At 35.9% G+C, this 18056-nt stretch overlaps 1 protein-coding gene and 1 pseudogene across 3 annotated transcripts in view; both read right to left on the reverse strand.

Moving 5' to 3' along the window:
* Nucleotides 1-18056, reverse strand: part of P4HA1 (prolyl 4-hydroxylase subunit alpha 1) — a 96966-nt gene that overhangs the window by 13438 nt on the left and 65472 nt on the right. For 2 of the 3 annotated variants that reach the window (XM_055081387.1, XM_055081389.1), the window contains exons 9-10: nucleotides 17964-18034; nucleotides 3074-3177 (exon numbers count right to left, since the gene is read on the reverse strand). In XM_055081387.1, coding sequence (XP_054937362.1) covers nucleotides 3074-3177; nucleotides 17964-18034 — 175 coding nt within the window. Of the gene's footprint in view, nucleotides 1-3073; nucleotides 3178-16861; nucleotides 16933-17963; nucleotides 18035-18056 lie in introns of all 3 variants that reach the window. The other variant, XM_055081388.1, reaches the window with a different exon arrangement.
* On the reverse strand, nucleotides 6827-7648 carry LOC102995776 (enolase-phosphatase E1-like; annotated as a pseudogene).

An 18056-nucleotide genomic window follows, 5' to 3' on the forward strand; every position in this document is an offset into this window, starting at 1 on the left:
AAGAGGGTGTGCAGAAAAGGGAACCCTCCTGTGCTGTTGGTGGGAATGTAGATTGGTGGTGCCACTATGGAGAACAGTATGGAGGTTCCTTAAAAAACTAAAAATAGAGCTACCGTATGATCCAGCAATCCCACTCCTGGGCATTTAGGAAGCAACCTAAGTGTCCATCAACAGAGGAATAGATAAAGAAGATGTGGTACATGTACCAGGGGAATTTTACTCAGCCATAAAAAAAAGCATGAAATAATGCCACTTGCAGCAACATGGATGGACCTAGAGATTGTCATACTAAATGAAGTCAGACAGAGAAAGACAAACATGATATGATCACTGTACATGGAATCTAAAAATGATACAAATGAACTTATTTACAAAACAGAAACAGACTGGCAGACTTCAGAAACAAACTTATGGTTACCAAAGGGGAAATGTGGTGGGGGGGGATAAATTAGGAACTTGGGATTAACATATAAACACTACTATATATAAAATAGATAACTAATAAGGACATACTGTATAGCACAGGGAAATCTACTTGGTACTCTGTGATAACCTATATGGGAAAAGAATCTGAAAAAGAATAGATATACATATATGTATAACTAAATCACTTTGTTGTACACCTGAAACTAACATAACATTGTAAATCAACTATACTCCAATACTAAAAAAAACCCCTCATGCTGAGCCCCTCTCCCCGCCACCAAAAAAGAAATCAGACTTAAATGCAGACACAGAAGAAAAAGCTGACAAGGAAATGCTTCTAACTTTTGCTGTTTGAGAAACTCTAGATATGCAGTCAGAGGAATGTGGTGTAGGTAAACTTACTAACATAAGGAAAGTGATCATGATGAAAAGGATGAAGATGTCTCAGAGGAAGTGACTGGAAAAAAATCAACAATAAAAGATCCCTCAGAGATATTTAACAACATTGAAAGCACAAAGGATAAAATGTTGAAAGCTGATCCAAACTTAGAAGTATGACAATTTGCAAAGGAAGAGAAAAGATGCTCACTCTGTATCATATGTTTCACAAATGAGATGAAGGAACATAAACTATTCTTGGTAAGTGTTTACAAAGAAATAAAACACTATAATCCTCAATATTTCTAATATTTTATAATACTGAGACAATTCAATAGGGAAGACTAGTTTTCAACAAAAGATGCTGGGAGGATTGGCTAACCACATGAAAAGAATGAAGTTGGACCTCTATCTTATCCCATATACAAAAATTGACTCAAAATGGATCAAAGACCTGAATGTAAGAAATAAAACCATAAAAATTGTAGGAAAAACCACAGGTGTAAAGCTTTATGTCCTTGGATTAGGCAATGGTTTCTTAGACACCCTAAGCAAAAGCAACCAAAAAAAAGACCTATCAGACTTCATAGAAATTAAAAATTTTTTGCCAAAGGACACCATCAAGAAAGTGAAAGACATGCCACAGAATGGGAGAAAATATTTGCAACCCATACACCTAATATGGGTCAAGTATTCAGAACATATAAATAACACAACTCAACAACAAAAAGAAAACCCAATAAAAAATAGGCAAAGGATTTGAATAGAAATTTTTTCAAAGATATAAAAATGGCTGGGGCTTCCCTGGTGGCACTGTGGTTGAGAGTCCACCTGCCAATGCAGGGGACATGGGTTCAATCCCTGGATCCCACATGCCACGTAGCAACTAAGCCCATGCGCCACAACTACTAAGCCTGGCTCTAGAGCCCGTGCACCACAGCTGCTGAGCCCACGCTCCAGAGCCCGCGAGCCACAACTACTGAGCCTGCGTGCTGCAACTACTGAAGCCCACACACCTAGAGCCCATGCTCCGCAACAAGAGAAGCCACTGCAATGAGAAGCCCATGCACCACAACGAAGAGTAGCCCCTGCTCGCTGAAACTAGAGAAGGCCTACACGCAGCAACGAAGACTGAACAGAACCAAAAATAAATAAAATAAATAAATATTTTTTAAAATGGCCAATAACTCATGAAAAGATACTCAACATAATTAGCCATCAGGGAAATGCAAATAAGAACCATGATGAGATAGCATTTCAAGCATTTCAAACGTATCAGAATGACCTTAATAAAAAAAACTGGACAAGAACAAGTGTTGGCAAGGATGTGAAGAAAATGGAACCCTCATACATTGCCAATGGGATTGTAAAATGGTGCAGCCATTCTGGAAAACAGTTTGGCAGTTCCTCAAATATTAAAGTTACCACATGACCCAGCAATTACATATGTAAGTTTATACCCAAGAGAAATTTAAATGACATTTGTACGAAAATTTGTAGACAAACAGCATTAGTCATAATAGCCAGAATGGAAACAATCCAAAAGCCCTCCAACTGATAAATAAATAAAACATAGTATATCCAAACAAGAGAATGTTAATATTATTCAGCCATGAAAAAGAATAAAGTGCTGATTACATGCTACAACATGGATATACCTTAAAAACATTGTCAAGTGAAATAAGCCAGATACACTAGGCCACATATTGTATTACTCCATTTATATGAAATATTTAGAATAGGCAAACTTACATACAGAAGGTAGAGAAGCAGTTGCCAGGGGCACTATGGAGGGGGAATGGAGAGCGACTACTTAACTGGGGTTTCTTTGGAGGTGATGAAAATAGTGATGATGATTGTACAACCATGTGAATATTAAAACCTGGGTAAATTTTATAGTATGTGAATTATTTCTTACTAGAAAACAGAAAAAAATAATTTATTTTTAAAAAAAACAACTGCCATGGCCACCTGACAGGCCTAGGAATGAAAAAAAAATCATAGTGTACTTAATAAATACTAGTGTTACATATTTTTCATTTCCCTATAAGTTTATACTCAACAGTAAGAGTTTTTAATGTCTTGACAAAAAATTTTAAAGGTCACAGAACAATTTTTCCTACTGATTATTAACATCACTGTATATGGTTTCAGCTTATATATTCACTTTTACAGTCTCAAAGTATCATGCAAATTGAGTACTACCTGTATAGTGACAGAAAAAAATCTCATCTGAAGCATCTTTTGAAGAAGTCTAGAATGTGATTACCTACCTGTAATTCCTCTGCTGTGGAGACATCTAGTCCTGTTAGATCTTGTATTCTCATATTAATTCGAGACACCACAGGGTTTTCATAGCCAGAGAGCCAGGCACTAAAAACAAGAAGAATATTATTAGTTTTACTGATAAAGTTTCAGTACATGAAGACCAATAGCTGTCATTTAAAAAGTCATAATATACAGGACATTAAGGCTTTATCTGTAGGCATTTACTTCATTTGCTTCTTTGATATGATTTTTACTAATGATGTTATAATTTTTAAAAGATGTTACATTCTACAGTTAGAGGTTGGAAAGGGAAAAAAACTAATATTTATTACTGAGTTTTTATGAAAACGGATTAATGTAAGAAGACTATATAGGACTATCTACACTGAGAATTTTTTTTAATTCTGGAAAAATACATACATCAAAATGAAAACAACTGTTCCTTCTAGATAAGGTATAGGAACTGGCCAGGGTGAAGGTCATAGGGGTTTTAGCCTGATTTATATAATGCTAATGTTTTATAAGAAAAATTCATGTATTACTTGCCTAAATAAAAAAGTTTTAAAAGGTACCCAACACACCCAGTAGGATAGCTATAACCAAAAAGGTGTACAATAATAAGTGTTGGTGATGATGTAAAGAAATTAGAACCCTCATATATTGCTGGTAGGAATGTAAAATGGTGCAGCCACTTTGGAAAACACTTTGGCAGTTCCTCAAGTTGTTAAACACAGAGTTACCATATGACCTAGCAATTCCACTCCTAGGTATATACCCAAGAGAAATTAAAACGTGTGGTCATACAAAACTTGTACATAAGTATTCATAGTAGCATTATTAATAATGGCCAAAAAATGGAAATAATACAAATGTCCATCAACTGATGGACAGATACATAAAATGTGATATATCCATAAGACAGATTATTGTGTCATGAAAAGGAAGTAATGATACATGCCACCACATGGATGAACCTTGAAACCATTATGTTAAGAAAGATAAGTCAGATACAAAAAGTCACACATTATGATTCCATTAATATGAAATGTCCAGAACAGGCAAATCAATACAGAAAGTAGATTAGTGGTTGCCACGAGAAGGTGGTATTAAGGAATGACTCCTAATGGGTACAGGATTTTCTTTTGGGGTGGTGAAAATGTTCTGGAATTAGATAATGGTGATGACTGCACAGCCAAAAAACACTAAAAACCACTGAACTGTATACTTTAAAGGGTGAATTTCACGGTATGGGAACTATAGCTCAATAACATGGCACAGCAAAATTCAGCTCTCTCCTTTACATATGCTTTTTCCCAGTCTATTAGACTTTTTCTTTCTTCACTTCTCTCATCAAGCTTTGGTCCATCATTTCAACAGTATTCTTTTTGGGGCGCGGGGGGCGGCACGCCACGCAGCTTGCAGGATCTTCGTTCCCCAACCAGGGATCGAACCCGTGCCCCCTGCAGTGGAAGCGTGGAGTCCTAACCACTGGACCGCCGGAGAATTCCCTCAACAGCATTCTTGATTAAAAGCCTAAACTCACCGGTCTGGCAAAAAACACTAGCCTGATGAATTTCTTTTCTCCAAGCTTATACCTATAACACCAAATCGTATTGGAAACAGTCATGAGATAGGGCAGATATGTTCCACTAAAAATTCATGAACACTGGGACCTCCTTGGTGGCGCAGTGGTTAAGAATCCGCCTGCCAATGCAGGGGACACGGGTTCAAGCCCTGGTCCAGGAAGATCCCACATGCTGCGGAGCAACTAAGCCATGTGCACCACAGCTACTGAGCCTGCGCTCTAGAGCCCGCGAACCACAACTACTGAACCCTCAGGCTGCAACTACTGAAGCCCGTGCACCTACAGCCCGTGCTCCACAACAAGAGAAGCCACTGCAACGAGAAGCGCCTGCGCACCACAACGAAGAGCAGCCCCCGCTCGAAGCAACTAGAGACAGCCCACGCGCAGCAATGAAACCCAACGTAGCCAAACAAAACAAAACAATCATGAACACTAACTCCAAATGGGCCTTACTCTCGCCTCTATTCTGAACCCCAACCCACCTCAGACTCTTTCACTCAGTGGATTACATATCTCCTACGTCACAGATAAAATAGAAACCATACAATCTTTTCCTTATACATAGTTCATTCTAGTTCCAAGAGGAGATTTCTCTCCATTATCTAAGGCCAATCCTCTGCCTTAGATTCTATTATCTCCTGCCATTTTAGGAACCATAAATCATTGATGAGCCCTTCTCTCTCTCATATAATCAACATCTCTTCTCAATAATTCCTCCCACAGCTTTAAACGGGGCTTAAGACTCTCCCATTAAATAAATAAGCAAAAATTTTAAATTCTTTCCCTCAATTCTCTCTCCAGCCACCAACTTCCTTCTCCTCCATCTTCAAGTCAACCTTTTCACTGACTCCTCACTTCTCAATCCATTCCAATTTAGCTTTAGTCCCCATCACTCCATCAAAACTGCTCTTGCTAATATCTCACCCATAACCCTACTATGCTAATAAATCTAACAAGATTTTCCCATTCTCATAGTATTTGCTCTTTTAGTAACATTTCAGAATGTTCATCCTTCTTGAAACTCTCCTCCTGACTCATTCATTCTCCAGGTATTCCTTTAGTCTCTCTGGATGTTCCATCCTGGTCTCCCTCACAGCCTCTCACACTGTATTTTGCCTTTCTCCCAGTGCCCCAGCAGCACTTATTCAACAATGTTTCTTCTTGCCCTAAGGCTAGTGCACATGCTCATCTCTACCCAGAGTATTCTTCTGCTTAACTTTGCAAATTTAAGGCTTTGGATTATCATTTTAGTTGTCTCTTCTTCAGAGAAGCCTTCCTGGACTCCTCCCTGTACCAGACCAGGTTCTTGTTTTGTTTTTTTTGGAACAGTAAGAGGAAAAAGTTTTTAACTAATCACATGTAATTGACATGACATGCTATTAGAAGTAAAGGAAGATAAATAATACTGTTACAAAATTTACATTTCTCACATACATTTCAGAGGAAAATGCATTAGGATTCCTCTTGATCTGATGAACTGATTGCAGTAAAATCGTTTTTTTAATAGTAAATAACAGTATATTTTCTCAGACTGCTAAGAAGTGGTCAGAAAGGCAACTATAAAATCTATAATGAAAACAACTGACAGGATTAGGGCTGTTTCATGAAATATTAAGAACTATATCTCTTTTTTTGTCTGTTAAATCAGTGCACCTTTTCACTGGTAAAGCAATTGTTTGCTGTACCAGAGAAAAGGTGCACTGATTTATAGAGCTTCTTCTTAAGTAATATACATTCAATTGTTCAAAACTGAAGTGAGTTTTCTTTCTAATGTTGCCCTCTTTTGGAGAACAAGCAAATATCTTTGTCTTTTGTATATAGTTAGGCAAATATTGTGAAATGCAGCTCTTGTGATCTAAATTTTATTCCCTCACAATTAAACGGGGCAATTAATTACTATTAGGAATAAGCCTTTGAAACACTTCCAGCTTTTAAAACAGCAAGGCTTCTGAATAACTTCTCAAAACTAGCTTTCCATTTTGGTGCATGACCTGATACCTGACACATTTGATCTGTATTTTAGTCATTTCTTCTAATATCTACACTTTGCCTTCAATAAGGGTTAGTGTTGTGGTTTCAAACAATTTTTACATATAATAGAGTAAGTTTTCATTTCACCGAACTGAGTTTTTCCACTCATGTACCTGTGGAAGGTAATTTGAGCACACACATATTTGCATACATATTTGTGTGTATACATATACATTTTTTAAAGTAAGTCGCTTTTACCATTAAAATAAAGCTAGACAACAGGGATAACTACGAGGAACAGTTTATCTTCCTTAGAAATCCTTTTCTAGGTTGAGAAGGGTAAGTACAATTTGCTGAAGGATTTGATGAAGCTCTAGTCTTTTCATCATGTGTTAATCCCACACTGTCATGTCTTATCACCACAGCTACATACATGTCCACTTCCTCAGTAGCACTAGCCTCGAGGGTAATGTCTATCATAAACAGGACATTGTTGACCGAGCACTCAATACTGTTTGTAATCATTCAGCAACTCATTCTCCACTTTGCCCAATCTTGGTATCAAAGTAACATTGACAACTCACCAATATCTTCCTCTGTACACTGCCCAAGGACTAGTTTCTGTGCTCCCACACTCCCTGAAGAATAGATATACACGTTCATTCCCCTTCTCCATTTCCTAACTGCTGGAACTACATCTTCAAAGAATGCTACTTTCATGCACCCAGCTGTGAATGCTGCCCGCCACGTAGCCCTGAAGTTATTTCAGTACCAAGGTCTTTCAGTCCAGAGATATTTGCCAGCACACATTATTTACCACAGCACGGACCATCTATTTTGCATCATCCACTCCATTTCCCAGATGCTGCAGGGATCAGAATACCCTAACCCCATGGGAATCCTCTTCAGCCTGTTTTCTCAAAAGACTGAGGTCCTGGGACTTCCCTGGTGGTCCAGTGGGTAAGACTCCACACTCCCAATGCAGGGGGCCCAGGTTCGATCCCTGGTTGGGGAACTAGATCCCGCATGCATGCTGCAACTAAGAGTTTGCATGCCACAACTAAGTCCACATGAAGCAACTAAGAGTCTGCATACTGCAACTAAGCGCGCATGCCGCAACTAAAGATCCCACATGCCGCAACTAAAGATCCCACATGCCGCAACTAAGACCCAGCACAGCCAAAATAAATAAATAAATATTAAAAAAAAAAAAAGATTGAGGTCCTGCTGGCACTCCTCCTTCCAAGAGAAAAATATCTTTGTCTCTTTGTTAAGATACTCAATGTTTTCTTTGATGTAAAGAAACTGTTCTTCACAAAACTAATCAAGTGGTACATTTAATATCTAATGGATCACGGTGACTTTGGTGGGCAGCTACTGGATGCTACTATGAGAATCAACCTAGATTGGGAGGTGGGAGGGTAGTGGCACCTATGCCTGCAAAACCATCGTGGGCGTCTCACAGCCCTCCGTTAATCTCTGGGTTGGCAACTACCTGCAACCTGAAGCACATCAGGGAGACGCTACCTCCATGCACCTGGAAGTGGAGAAGGAAACCACCCCAATATGTTTTTATAGTACTACATATCCTTCCTTTGTGGCATTTATAACAACTGTACATTAATTTGTTATTTGATTAAGGTAAGACATCTTCATTCAACTACTAGTTCCAAATACATATAAATTCTGCCTGGTTTTGCTCACCACTATATCCATAATGCCTGGCACATAGCAGATGCTCAATAAATATTTGCTGAATGAATGAATCCTGAAGATGTCTTAGAACTAATCCAAGATTTATTTTACTTTACCATAAGTATTTGTCTGATGATCTCATGCAAATTTATAGAGATTGGCCAAGTAGAATTCCTCTGTGTCACAGGAATAGGAAGGATCCAAGAATTTTATTGTTATAAAGGATGTAGCTGATAAATACACTAAGAACTTATTTCTTCCAATTCTGACCAAGTTCCTGGTAGAACTAATCTCGTATGTCAATGTACCTTTTTTGCCTGGCAACAATTTCATAGATTTTTGAATTTTATAAGCAACCAACTACTGACTTGATTTTTATAGATAACTGCAACACAAGGTTGGCAAGTGTTCTAATAAAGTTTCAAACTAAATACATCTTGATAAAATAACTGTTCCTATTTCATCCTGGAACCTATCACCCAAGAGAACCTGTCTTCTGACATCTTCAACTCTTTTCCCTGCTACCACCAATTCTTAAGCATCTATTCTTACATTTTTCTCTTGTACTTTGGTAGAAGCATTGTCCTTCAGCCCTTCAGAGGCTGGAGCATCTATCTATGCTTTTGAATCTACTTTTTCCATAGGCCTTACTCCAGCAGTTATTGCCTCCCTTTCTATCTTTAATCTTTTCCTTGCTTACTAACTCTTCAGACTGAAGTCTCCTGTTATTAAGAACACATTTACTTTTAACATTTTAGCAAATTATCATTCCAATCTTTTACTTTTATAGTTTTAAAATTATGGAAGCCAGAAATGCTTGTTATATTCAACAAATGGTTCTGGGACACTGGATAACCATATGCAAAACAAAGAAGATGGACCCCTACCTCACACCATAATAAAAAAATTAACTCAGAAGGGATTAAAGACCTAAATATATAAGCTAACATTACAAAACTTTTAGAAAGAAAATTGGCATATGGTTTAGCTATGACCTCAAAAGTACAAGCAGCAACAACAAAAATAAACAGGACATCATCAAAATAAACGTCTGTGCCTCAAAAGACATGAAATTCAGAACAGCATTATTCATAATAGCCAAAAAAGTAGAAATAACCCAAATATCTATCAACAGATAAGATAGATAAAAGGTGGCATATCCATACAAAAGAATGTTGTTCAGCCATACCTTGAAAACATGCCAAGTGAGAAGCCAGACACTAAAAGTCCGTGTAGTATATAAAAAATATCCAGAAGAGGCAAATCCATAAAGACAGAAAGCAGATTAGTGGTTGCCCAGGGCTGGGGCAGGGAGAGGATTAAGTATTGAGTGGTTATGGGCTAAGGAGTATAATGAAAATGTTCTAAAATTAATTGTGGTGATGGATGCACAAGTCTCTGAATATACTAAAAACCACTGACTTGTACACTTCAAATGGGTGAATCAATAAAGCCATTTTTTAAAGAAATACTTATTATAAAAATTTCAAACAGGGTGGCGCAGTGGTTAAGAATCCACCTTCCAATGCTGGGGACACGGGTTCAATCCCTGGTCGGAGAACTAAGATCCCACATGCCGCGGGGCAACTAAGCCGGCACACTGCAACTACTGAGCCTGGGCACCACAACTACAGAGAAGCCCGCGTGCCACAAATACAGAACCCACGCTCTCTGGAGCCCACACACCACAACTAGAGAGCCCGCGTGCAACAACTATTGAGCCTGCATGCTCTGGCACCCATGCACCACAACTAGACAGAAGCCCACACAGCCCACGCACCACAACGAAGAGCCCCCACGCTGCAACGAAAGATTCTACGTGCCGCAACTAAGACCCAACACAGCCAAAAATAAAATTAAATAAATAAATAAACAAAATTTAAAAATTTTCAAACAGTATAAAGTATGAAGTTCCTTTCCTAGTCCCACTCCTCACAGGTAAACAGTATTAACAAATAGATATGTATCCTCTCAACAGTTTTCCCCCGTGTATGAACAAACATACAGAGAGAATTAAAAAAAAAAAAAAGAATCCACCCTTCAATCTTTCACCATAATATACACATACACTTTTTCCCCCTGAAAATACTTCTGACATCTTTCCTAGTCAATACACATAGTACTGCCTCATTTTTAAAAAATTATTGTGGTTAAAAAATACACAACATAAAATTAACCACTTTAACCATTTTTTAAAAATAAGGTAAAATACACATAAAATTAACCACTTTAACCACTTTTAAGTGTACAATTCAGTGGTGTTAAGTACACTCACAAAGTCACGCAACCATCACCACTATCTATTTCCAAAACTTTTTCTTCATCCCAAACTGAAACTCTGTACCCATTAAACAATAATTTGCCATTTCCCTCTCCTCCCAGCCCCTGGTAACCTCTAGTACACTTTTTGTCTGTATGAATTTGCCTATTCTAGGTACCCCCTGTAAGTAGAATCATACCATATTTGTCCTTTTGTACCTGGCTTATTTCACTTAGTATAATGTCTTCAAAGTTCATCCATGTTATATATCATTTACCAGAATTTCATTCCTTTTTAAGGCTGAATATAGTCCATAATTTGTTTATACCACATTTTGTTTAACCATTCATCCATTAATGGATACATGGGTTGCCTCCACCTGTTGACTACTGTGAATAACGCTGTTATGAACATGGGTGTACAAGTAATCTGTTTGAGTCCCTTCTTTCAATTTTTGGGGGTGTACACCTAGAAGTGGAATTTCTGCATCATATCATAATCCTATGTTCGACTTTGTGAGGAACTGCCAGCCTGTTTTCCACAGCAACTATAACACTTTACATTTCTATTCCTCATTGTTTTTTAAATTACTGCTTTTCTTTTTAAAATTAAATACCTTTAATTTCAAAATGACCACAAAGGTCAGTCAATAAAGCACTGGTTAAATAAGGTTGTTTCTAATTTTTCTCTAGTACAAACAATATTGTAACAGAAATTTCTGTGTATCTTTGCATACTTATGGGAATATCTCTGTAGGACAAATTCCTAGATGTGGAACTGCTAGATGACTTTTACATTTTGATGAATGATGTCAAATTGCCCTCCAAAAAAGTTTCAGTGATTTATACTTCAATCAACTGTTTATGAGAGTACCCATTTCATAAAATCCTTGCCAGTATCAATCTCTTCAATTTTTGCCAGTCTTAGAGGCAAAAATATTTTAATTTTTTAACTTTTTTAAAAAAGTTTTAATCTGCACTTCTTGTTATATCACAAATGATTTCAATAGAAGGTGTGAGGCTTAGCAGTTAAACCTCTGATGAGAGAAAGTCATTGATAACTGCAGCTTAAAAATAAACTTATCTTAATTGTGGTTCTGCCATAATCATTAGAGAGGAAAATGAGTTCTACATAGGAAGTTATTTCACTTAATTTGACTTTTACATGAAAACCTCTCCAAAATATACTAAGATTTTCCTAAGCTGGAGAACTCCATATGTTTAAAACATTTTATTCATCTGGATCCCACCCTTAAAGCATTACTGCTAATCCGTCTTCAGCAACATTATTGTAGACCTATCGGGTGGCAGTTGAAGAAATTAGCTCTGAGTTGTTTTAACACTGCTAAAAATTCAGTGGAGACAATGATACTGTAATATGTTAACTGTCTATTCTTTAGGATCTGGAAGTCTTACTCCTACATCAAAGTAAGTAATCAGAAATCAACATTCTTTCTTCTAGTACTCAGTGCTTTAACTGAGTTAGAATGTAAAGTTATAATATTTACTGTAACAGGAAAAAAAATCATTTGAACAACATTCTTTATCTTTTGTACAATTATAATTGAAAATGTCAACTAAGTTTTCAGTGTTTTTTCCACAAAACATAATTTAGTGCCAGGAGAAAAACAGAATTCTTTCTCCAGATAATTTTATATGTGTCCTTTTTTTCCATTAATAACTAGATAACCCAAAATATATTTCTTTTGTTCTTAATGACAGGAACCTGAGAGCTAAGTTGTACATGCAGAGTAACATTGCAGTATATATTTTTTCATTTCTAATGAATTTCTACCGTTAAAAAATATTATTCTTTTAATATATGCTTTTTAAAAATATCACTGGAATGCTTTATTTAAGTAAGGAGAAACATTCTCACACTGCATGACTATATTTCTAATACTAAGGAAGGCATGCTCAAGTAAATAGACAACATCATTTTGGAGGTTTTGAAGATTGTTATAAAACCTCCAAAGGAAATATGATTAATATAATTTGAATGCCACTGTGTGATTTTTTGCAAAGGCAAAAGATAATTCAGGGCCCAAAGTGTCAATTACAGAGGGCAAAACTTTCAATAATTCTTCTCTAAGTGCTTAATAGTTAACAAAGAAAGGTTAATCATCCAGACTGGGAATTTATCCAGTCCCTTTGGTTCTTAGTGGGACAATTATACAACACTATAGATCTATCCATTTCAGTTATCTCAATCTGAGAACCACTGTTCTACCCAATAGAAGGCAATGCTGTTGTTAAAAGTTATGCCAATTTGGACTTCCCTGGTGGCGCAGTGGTTAAGCATCCACCTGCCAATGCAGGGGACACGGGTTCCAGCCCTGGTCTGGGAAGATCCCACATGCTGCTGAGCAACTAAGCCCGTGCACCACAACTAGTGAGCCTACACTCTAGAGCCCACAAGCCACACCTACTGAGCCCGCGTGTCACAATTACTGAAGCCCGCGCACCTAGAGCCCATGCTCCACAACGAGAAGCCACCACAATGAGAAGCCCGCGCACTGCAACAAAAAGTAGACCCCAAAAAAAAAAAAAAAAAAAAAAAAAAAGTAGACCCTGCTCGCAACAAAGACCCTACACAGCCAAAAATAAATAAATAAATTTATTTTAAAAATTATTCATTAAAAAAAATTATGCCACTTAAAAAAAAATCTGATATCATTCAAAGCTATTTGTGGGGGGGGGTGGCAGTGGGATGAATTGGGAGATTGGGATTGACATGTATACACTAATATGTATAAAATAGATAACTAATAAGAACCTGCTGTATAAAAAATAAAATTAAATTTAAAAAAACAAAGCTATTTGCATTGACCTCTATATTGTAAAAATATTAATATATTTTTACACTGTATTTGATCCTTATTAACATGGGGTAAATTAAATCTTAAACATAATAAAATATCATACTGTAGGAAATCTGTACTTGAAAGTAAAAAAAATGAAATCACTTACAAGAAGTGATTCTGATTCCACCAGAATCAAAGAAGCTTTTTCTATCACACTAAGTAGACTGTTTATTTGCATATCTCATTATTTATATTGCTTTAACTGGACTTATGAGCTCAAATAACTAAACTGTCTTCTCAGAGCATATAACTGAATGTTTACCTCTCAAAAACTAACATTTCATTTCTCTGATTTAGTCAAAATTATTAGCTTCTCCATTAACAAGTTGTAGTAAATTTTTTTTTAATATTGGAAAAGACAAAAAATGATTTGCCAAAAGTTCAGATAGTCAATAAATAAAAACTTTATGTTTTTAAACAGTAATGGATTTCCACACATACTTTGCCCAAAGAAAATTCTATTTGCTAGAACACTGGAACGTATTTTTACTTCCACAGATGATGATGCAATCACTTAAGAAATTTCTCAAAATACAGATATTTGAAATTCCCTTCTGACCCTTTCAAAATACAGATGTTCCTAGAGTAAAAGGGATCACATTAACTGACATCAGTACACATAAACTCCTTCTGCTATTTTGCGTTTGAGATGCCTTCTTCAGAGGCATAAAATATGAAGGAAACAGAAAACACTCATTTATTACACTTGTAAAATCTTCAAAATTCAGATTTACAGTGATGGGTAGAAAATGTCTTGACATAGCTATTAAATTTCCAAAATAGTAGAAACTTTTAATTTGTTAAAATATGAAATCTATTGAATATTTTATGGAGCAAATTCCTTCCTTAACAGTTAAGAGCTCTCTCTCAACATATATATTTTATTTTTAAAAGGGCTGATGAACAATTTTCCATAAGAGTAAAGATGAAAATCACTGTGCTGTGGAACTCTTTTTTTTTTTACTATGTTGTTTTGAACACCCCCCCACACACCCACACTGCATACTTTGCCAAGCCTGGGTGAATTTATTGTAGTGTTACTCAGTCTTCTAATGCTTCTAATGCTACTGGCTAAATATCTTCTGCTATTATAAATAATATGAAGTATGGTTGGGCCTTTCTCAAAAATCCAATAAAATTGCTTCTCAGAGCTATAAAATTATAATATTTAAAAAATAAGTTCAGAATATTTAGAGGTATTTAGTTCCTAAGAGAGAAAAAATGTCTGTAGACCACCTTTCTGAGAGTAATTTATTCTGACTTGTTGGTAAAAGCCCAATGACTCTGTGGGCTGAATATTTTGCCAAAAGGTCTATTGTATATATAGGAAATTTCCAAAAATGACTTCTAGAACACTAAGTTCATAAAATTTTGTTTTAAATGATTCCTAAAAACAGCAAAATCTGGAGAATTTAGATACTTACTAGCTTTATGCCAGTAAAAATGCCTAACACCATGTAATCTCTGATAAAATATATAAAGGATTTAGTTATTTTTTTTAAAAAATAGATAACGGCTTCATTTTTTTAGACATGAATAAGGTTCTGTAAATGGAAAATTAGCTTACTCAAAACGAGGGTGAATTACTATGCACAGAAGCATTATAAACCATGGCTCAACATGTCTATCCAAATTAGTTACTGCAAATCCTTACCTTGTATTAGTGTTACTAAAATCAAAATCACATTATAGGAATGTGATTAGGGGCAAGGGGACAGGTAGTGTATAGGGCAAACAGTTAGGAGACCAGAATATGTGTGTGGGGATGCTGAAGGTTAATATGTGAAGGACATAAAGCTTTGCCTAAAAAGAGTAATTAAGAAAATGAAATCAATGCATTCTGTCTAGCCTTTATAGTACTTTTGCTATGACTCATAGCAACAATGTTAACTTTTTTTGTTTGAGTGCCTAAGATAGTTGTTAAAATCTATGTACTCCTTTGCACAATTTTTAGTTGACAAATGAAATTTTTCATTGTAAGAGTTTCAAAGGATTTAATTCTGTCATACTGAAAACAGTGGTAATTTCTGAAAAATGATTACTTGTTTTATGTATCCAGTGGACTCTAAATACCATAATGATTTTATGCCCACCATCATCCACTTAAAAAGTATATATTAATTAAGAATTTTTTAAAAACTTGGAAATTTTACATTATTCTTTTCTTTTTTTCCTTGAACTTGCATTTTCATTCCATTCTTATCTTAAAATAGTGGTTCTCAACAGGGGTAGAGAGGTGGAGCTCCCAGGCATGGTGGTGGGAATTTTGCCTACCAGGGGACATTTGGCAATGTCTGAAGACATTTTTGATTGTCACAACTGGGATGATGGGTGCTTCTGGCATCCAGTGGGCACTAGAGATACCGCTAAACATCCTATGAGGCTCAGGTCAGTCAACAAGCAACAATCATCTGATACAAAATGTCAATAGTGTTGAGGTTGAAAAGCCCTGTCCTAGAGTGATATATTTCTATGACCAAAAGTCTTTTATTCATCACATTATACTTCTCTAAAAGAAAAATATTTATGTAAACTGATAAAAATATAAATTTCCTATAACATAAAGGCCTAAGTGTTGGGAAAAAAAAAGTCTCCTAGAATGGGTTATTACAATTATAATTAGTATACATTAAAGAACACGATTAAACCATCATCAAATATAAAAAGTGAAAATATATTAAAATATTCCTAATGAGATGGATAAAGCTTATTTTGTTATTTTCAATTAGGTATTGTATCTGTGAATAAATATTGCTAAAATGTGACGGAATTCAGCTCATTGATACTTCTATTTTCATTTTTATGAGAGCTGAGAAACCTTTATGTAAATAAGTAGATGGAAAGAGAGTTCTGTTGAAATAATGTTACTTATTTTGTGAGCTCCTATATGTTATATACACTTATAAGTTACATAGTGACCTTTTATTAAAAATTATTTCAGTGATCTATCAGCCAATAACTTAAGGAGATTCTCTTAAATATTGTTAAAAGCAAAGAATTTGAAACCAACTGACTTGCAGAGGATTTGTTAGGTAATCCTTGAAGGCATTCATTTTCTCACTACCTACAGCTACTGAGCAACCCAGAGATTTTTCAACCCCTGCTTTACTACAGAGACCAAATTAGGCCTTGTTCAATGAAGACTCTTTGGGAACTTCCCTTACTTTAATATGAGAACACAACTTCACTTATCAGGTAGGGTTTGGGATATCTCAGCAGGCATTTTAAAATCTAGTAATTTCTATTAACTGCCCCATAACCACGTCCATCATGAAAAGTCAGGCACGGGTGTCATCAAATACCTATGCCTAATAGCCTAGGTCTTAGAAATCATATGATGGGTTTTATGAAAATTAGATTCTCAAGAAAGAAAATAGTCCAAATATGACTAAAATTCTTCCCATTACTCCCTTACCTCTTAGATACTCTGTACTGTGCTGTGGTCAATTTTCCAGTCTCAGGGTCATGTACTGTAGCTCGGCTCAGCTACAAAAAAAGAGAAAGGACAAGGACTTACTCACGTAGCAGGCAATTTGGGGCTTTTGTTTTGTTTTGTCTTGCCAAGCCACAGGTGATTGGAAGGGTTCAGATTGGTCTGGATGGTAGGTAATGGTTTCGAATCAGCAAAAACATTTAGAAAGGTGGCAATAAGAAAAGCCACTTCCAAATCAAGAGAAAATGGGTTGACAGATTTTTGTTGTAGATTGTCCTTTCACTTTTTTTAAAAAAAATCATTTGAAGCTCTATGTAAATTTTTTATAGCACTGGGTTTCACAGGTGCTTTCTCTGATCTAGAAGTTTAATGTTCTTTAAATTATTTGACAAAAGAATAATTAGTGGTCTCTTTAGTCTCTTTAAATTCATTTTTTAAAACTCTCACCAAGCTATAACTGTTGTTAAATCTCTCTGGTGAAGTAAAAGACAACTAAACTCAGAAGTAATAGCATTTGGAAGACTGAGATCTGAAGCATAACTCTGTTCTTTCCACTGCCAGCTTTTAAGTCAAGCAAGTTTTTTAAAATAAAAACTCCAACAGGAGAAATAGATTACTCCAAAATGACAATGTTATTTTATAAGATGCATGAACAAATGCCAATACAATCATCATGAAGAATGATGTGAATTCACCACAGCATTTATGAATATGAGAGAACTACATAAACAAAGACTACTCCCAGATTAATCCAGGCTGCTGCTTTCTTTCCCCCACTCTTTGGCAAGAAAAAGGAAAAAGAAAACACGTATAAAAGCCATTTCCTGGATATTTGATTCCTAACCTGAAGAGCGATGCAAAGCATATTAACTCCCTAAAAATAACAGACCAATTAAATATTAAAAACAGAACTTCTAGTTAAAGGGAAAGACCTGTGAAACACAAAGCAGTTTATCCATGCGTAAAAATAGGCGGTGACTTGACTGGAGACTGAAAATGACCTACTTCCCTTAAATGAATAATTCCTGTAGGATGTACAAAACACTCATTAGAGGGCAAAATATGCAGCATACACATCTCTTACCTTTTGCTAATTCTGTAATGTACCGTCTCCAAGTCTCCTGTTATTGGGTTTGAAATGGTGGCTCGCCTCAGCTGTGAAGCCAACCATCAAAAT

The sequence above is a fragment of the Physeter macrocephalus genome, chromosome 20 (assembly GCF_002837175.3).
Source record: "Physeter macrocephalus isolate SW-GA chromosome 20, ASM283717v5, whole genome shotgun sequence".
In the NCBI taxonomy this organism is placed as follows: Eukaryota; Metazoa; Chordata; class Mammalia; order Artiodactyla; family Physeteridae; genus Physeter; species Physeter macrocephalus.